Source organism: Podarcis vaucheri, assembly GCF_965113315.1.
Source record: "Podarcis vaucheri genome assembly, chromosome: 6".
NCBI classification, from domain to species: Eukaryota; Metazoa; Chordata; class Lepidosauria; order Squamata; family Lacertidae; genus Podarcis; species Podarcis vaucheri.
In genome coordinates this window covers 77,563,584-77,581,047 of record NC_138764.1, presented here as the reverse complement: position 1 = coordinate 77,581,047, position 17,464 = coordinate 77,563,584, and the positions used below count along the sequence as shown (strand labels likewise).

The window sequence follows — 17,464 nt, the reverse complement described above, 5'->3', positions numbered from 1 at the left end:
TAACAAACCAAGAAAGAAGCTAACGTCTGGAGATACCTGGGTAACTAGAGCTTAATTCATTAGGGCTTGGCATATGGATTGAGCTGGTTGAAAGAGTTACTAATTTTTATAGACACACATGTGTGTAAAAAGAATTTCCCACCCAAGTTTGTGTTGCTGAATGGGATTTTTTGTCTTTTCAGGTTTTTCGACGAGCTGACAAGAATGGTGAGTGACCTGCCCATGTGATTTCCTTGCCCTTCTTTTATCTTTATTTATGTCTCGTCATTTAAATATATAACATCAGTCCATCTCAAAGTCTAGGCTTGAGCAACCAAACCCTCTTACCCCACAACCACTAAGCTTACTCAGGCATCTTTGGTGGAGGACTTTATCAAAATCTTTTCAAAAGCCCTGGTACACAATATCTAGTGGATCATCCCTATCCACCGTATTTTTCGCTCTATGACGCACCAGACCACAAGACGCACCTAGTTTTGGGAGGAGAAAAACAAGGAAATAAATATTCTGAATCTCAGAAGCCAGAACAGCAAGAGGGATCACTGTGCAGTGAAAGCAGCAATCCCTCTTGCTGTTCTGGCTTCTGGGATAGCTACGCAGCCTGCATTACCTCCATAAGATGCACACACATTTCCCATTCCTTTTTAGGAGGGAAAAAGTGAGTCTTATAGAGCAAAAAATACGGTATATGTTTGTTGATACTCCCAAAGAACTCTAAAAGATCAGTTGGGAAAGATTTACATCTGTGGAAGCCATTCTGGTTTTTCTTCAGCAAGACTTGTTCTTCTAGATGCTTTGTAATTTTATCTTTAACAAAGCTTTCCACCTGTTTCCCCAGAACAGAACTTAAGCTAATCAGCCTGTGGTTTCCAAATCCTCCTGGATATATTTTTAAAAAAATTGATGCTACATTGATCACTTTCCAGTCCTCAGCTATGGTGACTGATCTTAGAGACAAGCTACATTTGTTTTTGTTAGAAACTCAGCAGCTTTAAATTTGGATTCTTAAAGAACTCTTGGGTGGATGCTATCCAAACCCAGTAACTTGTCAGCTTTTGTTTTGTCAATAAGTCCTAGAACTGTGTCTCTTGTCACTACTCTTTGCCTTAGTTAAGAAACAGGGATTTGCCCTACATCTTCTGTGCTGAAGACAGATACAAATAATTCATTCAGCTTCTTTGCATTCTCCTTTTTTAGCAAACCTTTGGTTCCTTGTTGTCCAGGGGCTTAGCCAGCTTCCTAGCCAGTTTCCCGCTTCTAATGTTTGAAAGCCAACCAGGAAAACAGATGAGTGGAAGTTGGGACCTGATTCTCCCCATTCCTGGTCCTGTATTCTACCACTCTAGCTTTCATAATTTCTGAGCAACCATGACAGCTAGAAACTTTATGATAAATGAAGGCCAATGTTGTCTAGTTTCCAAGTTCTTCAACAGATAAGCAAACTCCAGGCCTCATGGGTAGTGGATACATCCAGGCTCTTCTATAGCCTTGCTGACCCAGTCTGTGGCCTATGGTTCAATTTAATCCCTGGATGTTTCTGACATTCCTGTGCCCCCTGCTGTCTATCACTTTGGCAATTGCTGTCTATTATTTCCCATATCCATGCATCCTTGCCCTTGTCATACAAACCTGCATGTCAATCATTCTTCCTACTTAGGCCAAATCCATCTATTAATGCTGATCTTTCATTGCTATTCTGCTATCTCTCTGACCTTTATATCCCCCGTGGCTGCTATGCTCACAATCCTGTCACTCCCAGGAAACAGATCTGAAATTTATTATTTATTTATATTTTTTGTTTTATTATGCACACTTGTCCATTTGGCATTTCATTTTTGTTCCATTTTTAGAGTGTTTTGCAATTGTTTTCTCAGTGTCTCACAACACTGGCCATTTTGCGTTTTCCCGTTTACAAGTGGAAAACTGAGTCCAAACTGTATTGGCTCACTCAGATTGCACCCATGGCTGGATTTTAACCCTGGTTTCATAAGTCCATTCTTTGGGCAGCTTTCTTTATTCATAGGAAACGGCAGGCTGAAAAGAAGCAGAAGGTCTGTGCATTGGCTAGCCACCACTGCCAAGATATGACTAGGGAGGAGATAATATGGATCTGACAGTGATGTTCATGTAGACAGACCCCTAGTAACCTGCACAGACTGTGGATTGGTTCATACCTGCATGTGCTGCTAGAAGCCTCTGTGCAGGTTCAGAATCATAAGTCTTACTTCAGTAGAGCACCTGCACTTCCTCCAAGATGCAACTTGGCAGTGGTGGTCAGTTAACATGCAGAACTCTTTGGTTTTCAGTGTCTACATGTCCTACAGCTGCTCAATGGAGCATAAGCGTTTAAGAAATACCTGCTGGATCAGGCCAGTGACCCATCTAGTTCAGCATCCTGTTCACACATTGGCTACCCAGGTTCCTGTGGGAAACCCTCTAGCAAGACCTGAATACAAGAGCACACTCCCCTCCTGTAGTTTTCAGCAGCTGGTATTCAGAATCACTATTACCACCAACCATGGAGGCAGAGCAGAGTCATCATTTTATTTTTTTTTTATTTTATTTATTTAATGTCTATACCACCCTATACCCGAAGGTCTCAGGGCAGTTCACATAAATTATCGGATACATAAAATCAAAACAAAAATAGCAACCCAATAAATCCCTCTCCCCAAAGAGCCAGCATTTTAAAAAGGGTATAGGATATAGTCAGGCAAAGGCCTGATTAAAAAGGAACGTTTTTGCCTGGCGCCTAAAGGTGTATAATGAAGGCGCCAGGTGAACTTCCCTTGAGAAAACATCCCACAGACGGGGAGCCACCGCAGAGAAGGCCTGCTCTTGTGTTGCCACCCTCCGGACCTCTCAAGGAGGAGGCACACAAAGAAGAGCCTCACAAGATGATCTCAGGTAGGTTCATATGGGAAGAGGCGGTCCTAACTAATAGCCACTGATCTCCAAGTGGGTGGGAGTGATCTCCAAGCATGAACAGTGTGATATGTCAGCCAGAAACCCATGAATCTCATCTGCATCAGCCTCCACCATCTCAGTGAAAACCTGTGTCTTCAGCACTGCTGATGTTGCTCAGCAGAGACCTATGGATTCCTAGTGGAGTAGCCCTGTTAGTCTGTCACACAACAGCAAAGAATCTTGTGGCACCTTCCTAAAGATGGCCGTAGCATATCTGGTAGTCTTCAAGGTACCACAAGATTCCTTGTTGTTTTTCTATGAATTCCTGGCTCCAGTGTTATACCATAATGTCTTCCTGTTGCACAGCTTGCTGAATTAGACAAAATAACATACAGAGACTCATGTTGCTCTCATCTCTGCAAAGGTATAATTATTCCTTCTCTTTCATTCAAATGTAGATGATGGGAAGTTGTCATTTGAAGAATTTAAGAACTGTTGTGCCGATGGCATCCTCAACTCTGAAGAACTGTGGGAGTTGTTCAGTGGCATTGACAGGCGTCAGTCAGGGTAAGGAGACGCCTGTTAAGTTAACAACAAGGAAATTTCAAGCAGAGTCAATTCCCCCTCCCAACACCTCAACACCCATTGCACTATGTCAGATTAGCATGCACTTAAAGCAAATGGGTGCGATAACAAAGATAATAGTCTATGTTGGAGTTGTCAGATATACAATGCAGACATTTGCTGTAGCTCAGAGGCAGAGTATCTGCTTTGCACACAGAAAATCCCATATGCAATCCCTGGCATCTCAAGGTAGGCCTGGGCAAGATCCTTGTTTGAGACCCTGGTTCAGTTTGTTTTGTTCTCATGAAAGTACCCTTAAGTAAACTGGACTTAACTGATGTGGAACCTAAAGCTTTCTCTTGGCAATACAGACTATGTAAGCATGCCAGGAGAGGATCAAGAATATGACTAAATAGATGGTGTTGCCTATTGTGGCCAGGATTGCATGTAGTGCCAAGACAAACCATGGCTTAGTGTGAATGCACAAATTTCCGGAGAGGAAATTGTGGCTGCTTAGCTCCTTCTCTCATCCTGTTGCTGCGGCACTGCTGTGAGCTACGCTATTGATTGATCATCCCAAACTGAGCTCGTGGCTTATTTACAGAGGAGGAGACTAACCACGAGCCTGGGTTTGGATGACATGCTAAACTATGGCTTAGCTCGCAAGCAGCAGGATCAGAGGAGGAACAAAGTGGCCACAATCTCCTCTCCAGGCACTGCCATGCTGGCATGTTTTCACTAAAGCAGTTTGCCTTAGTGCTACTTATGAGCTGAGCCACATGAGATTTCATTCTACTTAAATTGGTTTAGTCCTATTCCGTCTTGCTGTATTTTGAGTTTTGAAGTATACAATGACTGGTATATGTAGAAGAACCTGCCTTAAGTCTTGGGATTAGTCTGAATCAATCTTCCTTAGCCTGGTGCCCTCCAGTTGACATCTGAGACTAATGAAGTTGTAGTCCTATATATATGGAGGGCACCAGGCTTGGGAAGGCTTGGCTAGATGACCTTCAGTCATCCTCCAAATCATTAAGGAGTTCATCCAGTGAGACGGCAGAATAGTTTGTCTGTGAGCTACATAAGGATGCATTATGTCGATATGGGAGCATCATGGAGCTTGAAGAAGGAACTCGGTAAGCCTGGGAATTAAAAGCTGTTTTAAAAATAGTCCAGACTCTGATCATAATTAAGATAGTGTGTTAACTTCACAGCAGTATGCTTGAATTGCATGGATCAAAATCTGCTTTGCTATTTTTGTCCAAGTGCAGATTTCAATGGCATGTAAACCCTCTATGAAATATGCAGGCAAGATGTTTGTTTGTTGGCTTGCTTTTAAGCACTACAGTGCGGTTTTGTCCATCACAGCGAAACTTCAATTACACTGTAAGATAGATGGCCTTTCTGCTCCATTGTCTCAGCTTGGCCCCTTCGCTTATTTTGAATAGACAGCATCCAGACAAGAAGCAAACTTCCCAAAGGAAAACAGCTAGAAATGCTTCAGTCCTCCCTTCATGTGAGCCAGTAAATAAACCAGGACATCTACAGTTAACTTTCATTTTCCATTTGGTCCAAACTGGGAAACTGTGGTCAACAGCTTCAGAAGCAACCGGGATATTAAACCATTTTCAAACTGGTTTAATATCCTGTTTTGTTCCAAAGCTGGTAATCACCCCCCTGTATGGACAAAATGGGAAGCTGTGGTTAGTTAGAGATTTCCTGGTATTTTTGATGGCTTGGACAATTGTCTGAAAGTGGTGCAATGAACATGTACATGATTATCATACCTGGCCATCTCCTTGCAAATAGGATGTTATATCTAACAAGGAAATTATCCATGCAGTTTGTGGGGTTAGACTATATGATATTCCACAGCGTGCGCTTGCTGTAACTGGTGTCATTTTACTGATCTTAACACAGATCAGCTTTTGGTGCTTGATCCTTTTAAAAAAAGCTACAGTTGTGTTTGGATGCCCAAAGCAAATCCATGTGTATTGCTTACTGTGGCTGTGCTGCTAAACTGATAACTGGATAACTGAAAAGTGCCACTGCCACAGATAATAAAAAAAGACAAGTCATGTGAATTGACCCTGAGTGGTCACCAACATGTGCTATCTGAGATGAAGGACTCATGAGCCTGAGGGTTCAACTGTCAGGAGGATTTGGGTCTTGACCACCATTGTCCACTGGCAACATAGAATTGATTTCAGCATCTGCTCTTGTTGCTCAGTTAAGTGTGTGAATACCTGGTCTCAGGTTAACTTTGCCAGGCAAACTAATTTCATGCCTATATAAATAAAACATGTTTCAATGAGAAAAGAAGACAGATGGAGCAAGTCAGGGTCAGATTTTGTTTTTCTTTTGTTTCTTTTAATAAAAGTTCCGAGTGACCTTGGAGAACTGGGTCACAACAGTGTTCAAAATCTCAAAACTATCACAAATCCTGCCAGAAACAATTCAACCTGTAGGAAAGAATGGGACTTTTTATTCCTTTTAAAAAATTGTTACTTCTTTTTTTGTTCCTTTCCATGGTTTGTATTGCTAGTAGCAAACAATTATTGGCGCCACCTTTGAGATTTTCAACTATGCTTTATTAATGACATTAAATGGTTATATTCCCTGATGAAAAAAAATTAAAATGCATTAGACTGAATGCACCCAGAGGTCCCCTTGGCTCTCATCTCATCCTAAATGCCTCACCCTGATGCAAGTTGTCTTTAGTGAAATGGGTTTTTCATTTATTTATTTTTAAAGCCTACAGTTAACCAGGGACAAAAATAGAATGAGTATATACACTGGGAGCAGCAATGCTTTTCTTTTTTCTTTTGCACTGTAATATTTTTTTTTTGAGAGTCCCATGGACTGCAAGAAGATCAAACGTATCCATTCTTAAGGAAATCAGCCCTGAGTGCTCACTGGAAGGATAGATCCTGAAGCTGAGGCTCCAATACTTTGGCCACCTCATGAGAAGAGAAGACTTCCTGGAGAAGACCCTAATGTTGGGAAAGATGGAGGGCACAAGGAGAAGGGGACGACAGAGGATGAGATGGTTGGACGGTGTTCTCGAAGCTACGAACATGAGTTTGACCAAACTGCAGGAGGCAGTGGAAGACAGGAGCGCCTGGTGTGCTCTGGTCCATGGGGTCACGAAGAGTCGGACACGACTAAACGACTAAATAACAACAACAAAAAAAATTTTTTTGAAACATAAATACAGCATAGAACAGATATAATCAAAACAGGTGGGCAGCTACCACCAATATATGGAGTTACATACAAGTAGACCATCAGTCATACAGCATGAGACATTATTGTACTATAGGAGACCCAAACCCAACAGGCTGAGAGCTAATAGAAGAAATGAAAACAAACCAAAATATATGATTAGTAGATTCACCTCTAGCCACTCTACATGTTTGCGTGAGCTTATCTGCTAATGCTATCGCACCAGTTTTGTAGGTTACAGCCATTCCCATCTTGCAGTGATGCTTTTCTTAAACCAATTTCAGCTCCCCTCCCCACCCTTTGTTGCCTAACAAAACTACAAAGAAATGTGCATGCGGGCTTTAACCTCTGCATTCGTGTGTCCCACACCTCCCATCATCTGCCAAGCAGTTTCTCTCGTGCTAGTATTGCCATATTTCAAAAAGTAAAATTCCTGACACCCTAACCCCACTGATTTTTACACCTGAAAACCAGGACAGGTCAGGAATTTTCCTGATGTATGGCAAGCCTATCCCATACTGTCGTTTGCAGCAGGCAAAACACCAGAATCTGAGTCATGCAGAGGTTAGCAGCAAAGCAACCCATCTGCAGGACAACCCATGCTTCCCTCATCCATATGCTTCTCCGTGTATGCTGTTAGCAAGCTGGTAAGCAGGAACTCTCTGACCCTTGTGGTCTCGGGGACAAGGAGGTGCTCACATTCAGCATTAAAGCAGCCATCTGCCTTCAGCTTCTTGATCTGAGTCTCACTGGCTGCTGTAATATAACAGCAACCAGTTCTGCCTTTGGGTGTTTATTGCTGCCAGAAGCCTGAGAGGAACGAGCCTCTTGATTCTGGCCTCCACATTTTCAAGATACATTAGGAATTAGCCCATTTGCGTCAACTGGCTTGGGGTTGAGATTGCTGCTGCACAGAGCAGGAGCTTTGCTGGCGCTTTATAGATGACGGTAAATGAATGCGTACAAGCTCCAATGCTTGCAGTTTAAGCTGGGGAAGGAGAACCCTCTGCTTTCAGCTTAGGAAGGTTTCTGGGTAGCCTCTCTCTTAAATAAGCACTGGGAAATAAAGCGGTCCTTGGTCACGACAGCATAATATAACCAGGGCTTTGCTTCAAAATTGGTGATGGTAAAAAGTTGCCTTATTTTGAGTCGCACCACTGATCCATCTAGATTAGTACTGTCTATAGCAGCTGGCAGCAGCTCTCTACAGAGTTTCACAGAAAGGTCATTTCCAATCCTAACTGGAGATCCAATGAGTGAAGCTAAGACTTTCCACTTGCAAAACTGATGCCCTACCACTGAGGTGCCCCCTCTCCCCTCTGCCAAGGGACACCACTGGAATATGTGGGACAACCATAGCATACTGTAGATTACTTTTCAGTGTTCTTTATTATTTAAATTGTGTTTCTGGGTTGTATTCCACTTAACACTGCTTATTGTGGCAATCTGCCCCGTGACCTTCAGGTACAGGGTGGGAGATAATTTTTAAAATGAATACATAAATTGCTAATTGAAGGAATATTAAGAAAACAATTAAATGCATGTGTTGTAGATTAAAACAATTAAATGCATGTATTTACATATGAGGAGAGGGGAAAGCTATGGGGGAAGCCTATGTTGTCATTACATGATGCAAGTGTTGCAAACAAGTATTAGGGTAGAAAGTGAATTCCTTATTCTATTCTGCATAGAAGGAACTGCCCTTTTAAAAAAGATGGCACTTGCCATCTGCAGCTTGTATAAGTTTACAGTTTGTTTGCAAGCCACTGCACAGAATTTTAAGCGGGAAAGTGGCATATGAACATTTGAAATAAAAGCAATTGAAATATGTTTTAAAATTTGCTGGCTGAGGGATCCAGGGCCTCTTTTTCTTCTTTCAGAATGGTTTAATTCCTTAACCTAGCACTGATTTATCACCTAGATGTGGCATCCCTGAATGACAGGGTGCCTGCAGCCATTCGCTGAGTGCCTTTCTCACATCTCAGGAGTAGCCCATCTTGTCTTTTGGGATTAATTCATAAAAGGTTTTCAAGCCAGAGGTCATGTAGGTGTAAAGCCTGGCCATTCCCATGTTAGAAATTCAGCACTCAACATAGCAAGCATTCTTCAAAAGTTCAGTTTGACTAGGCAAAAATGAGCTCACCAGTGGTTTACAAAATATAAAGGAAATTATTCCTTCCTAGACACCCCAGGTAGATAATGTACTCCGTCTTGACAGGTTTCCTACATATAACATCACGCTTCATGCCCCTTTCCAATTTTCAAGGGATGCCTGCAATAAGCTCAAGGGGACAGTGGTGGACCTACATTTTGGGGCCCCTTCGCAACCAGCAACGAGGTCTGGGTAACCACTGTTATCTTCTTCAATGGGGTTGTTCCATGACAGATCACCATACTTCTATACCATCTGTGTTACTGACTGTATAACTCTGGGATTGTTGTGATATATAGAACAAAAAAAATTTACTAATTTGAGTCGTGCCACTCAAATGGGGTCTACCAGACCCTTAAAAAAAAAAAGCTTCATCAGTTTCATAGCAGATTCACCCTGCATGGAGATGTGCAGATCTCTGAACCAATTAAAAAAGATGTATGGTTCGGTTATTCATTGTCCTTGAACCAACACCCATTGTGAAAAGAAGAGGGGAGGACAGAGGGGCAAGATGAGAAGCGGTACAACAATATAGTCCTCATACCCTATACAGTGGTACCTTGGTTGTCGAACTTAATCAGTTCTGGGAGTCTGTTCAACTCTCGGAACGGTTCAAAAACCAAGGTGTGGCTTCTGATTGGCTGCAGGAGCTTCCTGCACTCAATCAGAAGCTGCGGAAGCCGGCAGGATGTTCGAAGAAACATTCACAAACCAGAACACTCACTTCTGGGTTTGTGGCATTCGGGAGCCAAAACGTCTGAGTACCAAGGTGTTTGACAACCAAAGTACGACTGTATACTAATAGCAAACTCGGTTCTCTGAGTGTAGATCCTTATGTAGCCCAAACAGCACCATCTGTGCACTAGAGGAAGGAATCAGCAGGCTTGGGGAAAACCCCTGTTCTGTGAAAGTACAATTTTAAAAATTGGGAGGGGGGAGGCAACTGGGGGGGGGGGGATAGCCTAATGAGAACAAAGCATGCTTAGTGGCTAAGGAATACTGCCTGCCTAGGGGCATGGGCAGGATGCAAAAGTAGCAGGGAGGCAGAATGGAATGGCATATCCTGGAAGGGGGCACGGATGGGACCCTGCACATTTTGTAGACCTCTTCACTGGAGTGTCATGGTCCCAGAGAAAGCAAAAGACACCCTGTACTCAGAGAAATAGAGTGACAGAGGAACTGGTGGGAAGCAGAATGTTGCAGTGGGAGAAATACCTGTCACAATACAGATCTAAATTTAGTCAGAATAACAGTACCTAGGACTGCTCTTTTGTAAGTGATTAGGAAGTGGAAGCAGCCGTCTCTTGCAGTACATCCTCTGAGAGCCTGGAGATGGGGAGGTACAAACAGCACAATGTTTTGTGCATATTTGAGAGCTGGGGTTTTTTTTTGCCCCCACCCCCTGCTGTCAATGGCACCAAGAGCCGAGAGAATAATGTGCTTTACCTTCTGAAATATCACACCTTGGGCACTAGGGGGGCTTCGCTTCCCTTAACGATGCCTCAACCCGGGCCTGAAGCAATTTCCCTGAAGTGATTAAATTAACCTAGATTAATCTCAGGCAACAAAGGGTACTCTGAAAGGTAATTGAAGGTGCCTGAAGAATATGGAGGTGGTGTGGTGAGATGGCTGGCTCCGGAGGGAGTTGCCGAAGGAAATCCAAGGAAGAAGAGAGCTTGGAATTGTATTTGTGCAATGAAGATCATTCCTAATGAGTTTCTAGAGCTGGCAGGCTGCTGATTTCCTAGAATGGAACGTTAACATGTCTGAGTGACTTTTCACTGCCCTTGCCTGATGTGAAGAAAGGGCTGCACAAATGAGAATAAAAAGCATCTCTTCTGGATAAGTTATCTGATGCTGACACTGTAAGAGAGGCAATCTTCACAATCAGATTGGGCAAGGAAATTGATTTGGTCAGGTCCAGCATGATTTATCTCCTGTGTATGAACACTGCGGCTAGGTTGCTTGTGAGGACAAGCCAGTATATAATACCTTGCTTGTGGGATTTACAGTGTCTGCCAATTTGCTACTGGTGCAAGTTAAAGCTGCTGGTGCAAACTTCTTCTTCTTCTTCTTCTTCTTCTTCTTCTTCTTCTTCTTCTTCTTCTTTTTATTCACACCCCACCTTTTCCCCTTGCAGGACTTAAGGTGGCTTACAGTTAAAAACAAGAATCGCTAAAAATATAGAAAAACAACAACCATTAAAACAATTAAACATTAAGAGAATCAAAACTATATACATGTACAAAATTTGTTTAAAACCAGATGGAAAGGAGAAATAGAGCTGGGTGTCATCAGCATACTGGTGACACCAGACCCAAAACTCTGGACAACCTCTCCCAGCAGTTTCAAGTCCCATCCCAGCAAGGTGGCCCAGAAGGATGCTATGGCTGATGGTAACAAAAGCATGTATTTTATGTATTTGTGCTTTTAACGGATTTTAATTATCTTAAATCACCTTGAAATGGTAGTTTCGAAGGCAATTAGTGAATTGAAATGCCAATAATAACAGGAGAGGGTATCCATTCTGCTGCTGGGAGGTGGAGATGGTTGGATTTTATCCTATATACTTAGTACTAATTCACACCAGGGTTTTGGTGTGTGTTTGTGGCTTTTAGACTGTGATCACAAAAGCTCATAACACATACCTGCAGTTACACTCGGGGCTGCCTCTTGTGTTTGTTTACTTAAATATTTATATCCCATCTTTCGGCCTTGAAGTTTACAAGGTAGAGAAGAACAAGAGGTGTTTTTTTTTTTAAAAAAACCCATCAATTAACGGTTTAGAACATTCCTCAGTGTGGATTGCCTACAGCCACTGTGCTAACAGTAAGCCAGGTCAGGCACTTCACTGGCTATGGTGTCCAAGGGGCTCAGAAGGACTCCTTTACTGGCCTGACTCAGCTGTGCCACTGCTCCCTGCCAGCCCTATGAAGCCTAGATCCAAAGCAGGGGTATTGCACTTCGGGGAAAGCAAGATCGCAGGTAGACACAGTGGATGGGAGGTTAGCTTTTAACAGGAGCCCTCCATTAAAATACCTCTCTGCTTCCATGGCAGCAGCAGCAGAGGTGGTGGTGGATGGGAATACTCTGTTGGTACGTTGGCGTGTGTTCATTAGCAGGTTGGGGCATCATACTGAAGGCCTCCTGAAGGCTGGTGCTGACCTGCCTCTCAAGGAAAGTATGACCAGTACCGACACTGTATTCTTTGAGTGCATTGGTTTCATTCCTCCTTAATTTATTGCGTTGCTAGTTACACTGTATAACTGTATCTGCAGATTTTTTTTAAAGTTTTTCATGCTGCCCTGAAATCCATGTTTGAACAAAGGGCAGTTCATACATTTTAAAATGAACTAAATAAAAATGAGAAACAATTAATACAAAAAGCAATAGAATGGTTATGGTGAAAGGCAGTGCAGGGAACAGCAAAACCATTGTATGCAGGCAACACATCAATAAAACAAGGGTGCTGGCAGGGGAATAGCAATAAGAACACAGGTACATCAATGTCTCTCCTTCCCCCTTCAAGTTTTGTAGAAATGAAATGCCTCTAGCAAGCCAATCTGGGCCTGGAAGAACGTTTAAATGTTTTGTTTTGCTTTATTTGTTTTACTGGATTTCTCAGATTTCACATAAGTACCATATATCAGACGCTTTTCGCAGTGGAGTTCCCTTACACCATTTACAACAAATAGGGCCACAGGAGAAGTGTATCCACCAGTTTATATTCCTCTAATAAAAGATTATTTGAGCAATTGAGGATGATTGATCCTTCGTGGCTTGTAAGCAGAGCTCATTAAAACAGGCTGCAATCCAGAGGCGATTTTAGGGTCACACGACAGGTTTGGCCACAATGAAGGAGGAGCCACAACAATGCTATAGAACAGAGCATGAGAGATGAAGGAGCAAATTGTAGCATCACAGAGGGTGCCTCCAAAATTTGAAAACCCAAACTTTGCCACTGCTGCAATCCTATGCATATTTACCTGGGAGTAGGCACAAATGAGCACAATGGGACTTACTCCTGAGTCAACATGCACAGGATTGAACTGTTAGTGTGACTAATTTCATAGTCTCCCACACTCTTGGCCAATCTCTGGCTATGGCATCGTCTTTCCAGCGCTTATGAAACACCAGGTGAGCTGCCATTAAAAGACTGAATACGATGTCTTGAAACTCTGCTAGTATAAGACATGTAATGTAATTTAAAAGTTGGATCCATAGATATTATAATACCAGCATTTTGTTGATTGCTCTTACCACAGTAGACCATGAATAGTCAAATGCTGTGTTGCTGAAATCCTGGAAGCTTTTTATGTCACAAATGTTCTGGTATCCTTTTGGTCCTGCTTGCTTTGAGCTTCCAGAGGGCATAATGCAATGACATTGGCTGCACTTAAGCATGGGACTTATCACACTAGTTTTCCTGATTAGAATACTTATGTCCTGCTCACATATTTTCAACAGGCATCTGGGTGGCCACTGTGAGAAGAGGATGCTAGACTAGATAGGACTTCCCCCCTGAGCTACTTTGACTCTTCTGATGTACTTATGTCCTGTGCTAGGAATGGTGTCTTCTAAAAAAAACAAACTGTAAATCACTTTTTACATTGAACATGTTACAGAATTAGTACTGAGAACAAAGTCAAAATGAAGTGAAAACCATCTTTCTGTTCAGATTCTGTTATGTTTTAAAGTCCTGGGCAAAGACCTCTCTGCCTGGTTTTTCTCAAGGTTTGCCTGTGCATTGAATAATTCAGCATTTTAATTATTAATTGGTTAATGTTTGTTACAAATTCAGAAGATGAAAAGGGCTAGATAAGTGCCGAGTGCAGTTGGCTCCCTTAGGGAAGTGGGCCTTATCAGGAGTGTTCAGTTTTTATATGTGGGGATTGTTCTGGTGTTTTACTATTAACTGGATGGCAGCTATCAGACACAATTTTAGAGGAAGCCAAAAGTCTAAGGTTAAATAATAATGCGCAACATTTTCAACAGGCATAGGATGGTCTAGGCAAAGAATGGCTCCAGCAGTGCAAATGGTGGGGGGAAGTAAATAACCTGCTCCAGTAAATAGGAATAAATTATCCCTTCCTTTCCCTGCACATGCTGTGTCCTCCCCAAATCAGCACCAGAGGGTTTTGGGAACCTCAAAGAACAGATTTAGGGGAGGAAGATGGGTGGGGAGAGAGAAGTTCTGTTGTGCAGGCAGAAATCCTTGCACTCATTCTGATTTGTTTGCAGGGAGATTGGGTGACATTGGCTATTTCATACCCTCTAAGTGTTCCGATTTTCCGGGGACAGTCCTGGAATTATAAAAGTCACCCCAGCTTCTGATTTGATCCTGGAATGTCCCTATTTCCTTCACCAGTGCTGCCACCACCAAGCTTGGGAAGGAGGATGCGCCAGCACTTGCCCTCAGTGACGGCAGCTGTGGCTGCTCCAGCTGCTGCGATGGAGAATGCCGTTGCCTCTCCACGGTCTCTCCATGACCACCATTGCAAGCCCCCCTCCCTCTCTTGGGCAGCTCAGAGCAGCTGCTGGAGAGCAGGTGAGGTGGGGGAGAGGCTGTTGCAGCCAAGGCCTAGACCCATGTGACACTGAGGGGCAGGTAGAGGACAGGGCTGCCCTGGGTAGGAGGAAAGGGAGAGCAGAGCAGAGCGCAGGGAGTCTTGATATTTTATTTTTTTTAATGCTTCGTGCATCCACATCTATTCTTGCCACTTTCTATAATTTATTTATTAGTGCGTATTTTTTTTTAAATCTACCAACTAATAAAATAAAATAAAATAGTCCCTATTTGCATCTGAGGAATTTTGGAGGCTATGCTATTTAATGAGCACTTACAGTGGTATCTTGGGTTAAGTACTTAATTCGTTCCGGAGGTCCAGTGGCCTTTCTTCCCAGGTGGAAGTGCTCAGAATTGCATCCTTCATCTGTGCTCAGTGTCTTTTCAGTATATATCACATAAGGGCTGCATGGAGTGGTTTTTATCATTATTGTTATTACTATTATGCCACTGGCTGTGCAATAAAATTCCTCCATAATGTACCTTTCTGCCCTTTTCCTTAAAAAAAAAAGCTGGCTTAAGTGAGGCATCTATTTTCATTAAAAAGAAAAGGTGGCACAATGTCATTACTGAGACAGAAGGTTGAAAGCTGCGCTGTGAAAAATGTAAAATGTAGCTCAGATGGGAGAGAAAAGATCGGTCACGTTGCATTGGCATATGAGAGCGCTGGAAGTCTTACCCTTTACAAAGCGGTCCTGTTGTGGTAAAGGTGGTGGAGATTCCTTTGAAGGAGTTACACAATGTCCTAAGCCTTGCTGGATTGCTGTGTGACCAAAGTGGGTGGTGGGTGGCTTTTCCCCACTTCCTCCATTTTTACCCTGTCCTATTGCAGTCCACGACCTGCTTAGTGCAAATGTCTGAATGTGCGAGCTGCCAGAGAGGAGAGTGTGGCCTCTTTGGTCCTCCTCTGCTGCCCTGTTGTGAGCTGAGACATGGCTTCGCTTAGAGTGCTGTCTGAAAATATGCTTCCTCTTTCATCCGATTCCAGCACCTGTTTCTCATCTAAGGTTTAAACCCATCATCTCATCTGAGTTTCTTTTTTTTTCTCTCGGTCTCTTGCAGCAATTTAGAGACGGAGAAGTTCTGCGGTAAGTAGGCCATTTACTTCCTTGCTATGAAAAATGTACTTCTAGGCATGTTATTCAGTAAGTGCCCACAAAGCATGTGGCTTTTGCTCCTCTGTTGAAGTTTATTCCCCCCCCCCCCAAGATGGGGCACTAGACAAAAACGAGGTTTCCTGGTGATACAATACTCCGTACTTCAGGGTAGAGAAGAGATACTTTGGGGGAGCTGATGAGGGACCCGGGTTCAATCCACATCATCTCCAGATATACCTGAGAGAGAGCCTGCCTGAATGTGTGGGAAGCTGCTGCCAGTTCGTGTAGACAATACTGAGCTAGATGGAACAATAAGTCTGACTCAGTAGAAGGCAGCTTCCTGTGTTCCCATGTACTCTATGATACTGCTGGCCACTCCCCCCAGCGATGACAACACAGATGTAAATATTAGTAGAGGCAACATTTCTTTAAAAAGCAGGTGTGGGACAAAACTGGCATGCCATTTTGAAATCTTCACAAGCTGTTTCTCCTACTGCAGAGTATTTCTCGGACTACCTTGGAGAATACAGGCATGTCCTGTCTGCCTTGGAGCAACTCAACACTGCTGTCCTGTCAGCCATGGATAAAACCAAACTGGTAGGTATGCATTCATTCTGATATGGGCTTGAATGGAGCCAGAAATATATGTTTTGACACTGACAGCTTTAATTAGCCCTCAATCACTCTTTGCGTCCAACTCTTTATAATGGAACATTAGTTCATGTGTGAATATCCCAGGATGAATAAGTAGGCAATAATTAGGCATCCAGTCAATGAGGCACATAGTGCAATTGTATTCCTGTGTGTATGGTTCTCATGGTTCTCAAGAGAAAAGCTGAAGTTTTTATTTCATAAACAAAAATATAGATATAATGAATTCATTTTAATTTTCTCCAAACTGGAATAAGGCTTTTAGAGACAGTCCACTTGGGTCACTGTTCTTTCCAGTGCCTCTAATGCAGTGTTTCCCAAACTTTTTTGGGCAACGGCACACCTGTTTACTGAAAAAAAATCTCGCGGCACACCACCATTAAAGCCCCGCCCCGTGACGTCAGCGCGCAGCGTCACGCCGGGAGGGACGCACGAAAGTGAAAGTTTTTTCCCTCCCCCTTGCCGGGGAACCTCCAAGCTTTGGGGGTGGGAGGAGGCAGCAGAGCGAGGGACTGAGGGACGGCGGCAACTGAGGCGGCGGCGGCTGTTGTGGTGGTGGCGGCGATAGCGGGCGGAGGAGGGGGCGGCGGCGGGGCTTGAGGAGCTGTCGCCGGGAGTTGCTGCTGCTGTTGTTGCTGCTGCTGCCCGGACATGCCGGCCTCCTCCTCCTCCGCTGTCTCGCGCTCCTCCCTTTTGCACGCGCTGCCCCGCCGCTCGGCACCACCACCGCGGAGCCGCCCCCGGCTTGACGCGGATCCTCGCCGCCGCCGCCTCTCACCGCCCGACTCGCCCGCCTCCCTCCCACGGCACACCAGCCAATGTCTCACGGCACAGTAGTGTGCCGCGGAACACCGGTTGGGAAACACTGCTCTAATGTCTGAGGACTTGTGAATCACTTTGCCTCATATCCAGTAGAAAAACTTTCTAGGCTTGATAGTGAGTTTGTGAATAGAGTTGCCAGTTTACAACCCGAATGTTTTCTATACACCTTTAAAAGTTCTGCATCTGTAGCTGCAATCCTAACCACACTTACTAGGCATAAGTTCCACTGAAAAAAGTAGGACACATTTGAGGAGATGTATATAGAAATGCACTGTAGGAGAACAGGTGCAGTCATACCTTCTCCTGCTCTGTTCCTCCATCATTCCTGTCTCCCACCCGCTCCCAATTTTGCTTTGCAGCATGGGGGGGGGGGTGAGCTCAGTGGAGGAACAGGTCAGTTTGGGTTCTGTCATTTCCAGCAGAACTAGGAATGTTCTCAAAGGTATGAGTGCAACATCTCTAAAGGGCATTGTTTGTGGAACT

The 17,464-nt window shown here is 43.6% G+C and overlaps 1 protein-coding gene across 1 annotated transcript in view; it reads left to right on the top strand.

Annotated features, from left to right (window-relative positions):
- The window catches only part of NECAB3 (N-terminal EF-hand calcium binding protein 3), an 82,829-nt gene that overhangs the window by 32,693 nt on the left and 32,672 nt on the right, over positions 1–17,464 (top strand). Inside the window, exons 2-5 of the mRNA XM_082226378.1 lie at positions 183–207; positions 3,366–3,474; positions 15,474–15,499; positions 16,008–16,105. Coding sequence (XP_082082504.1) covers positions 183–207; positions 3,366–3,474; positions 15,474–15,499; positions 16,008–16,105 — 258 coding nt within the window. The remainder of the gene's footprint in view (positions 1–182; positions 208–3,365; positions 3,475–15,473; positions 15,500–16,007; positions 16,106–17,464) is intronic.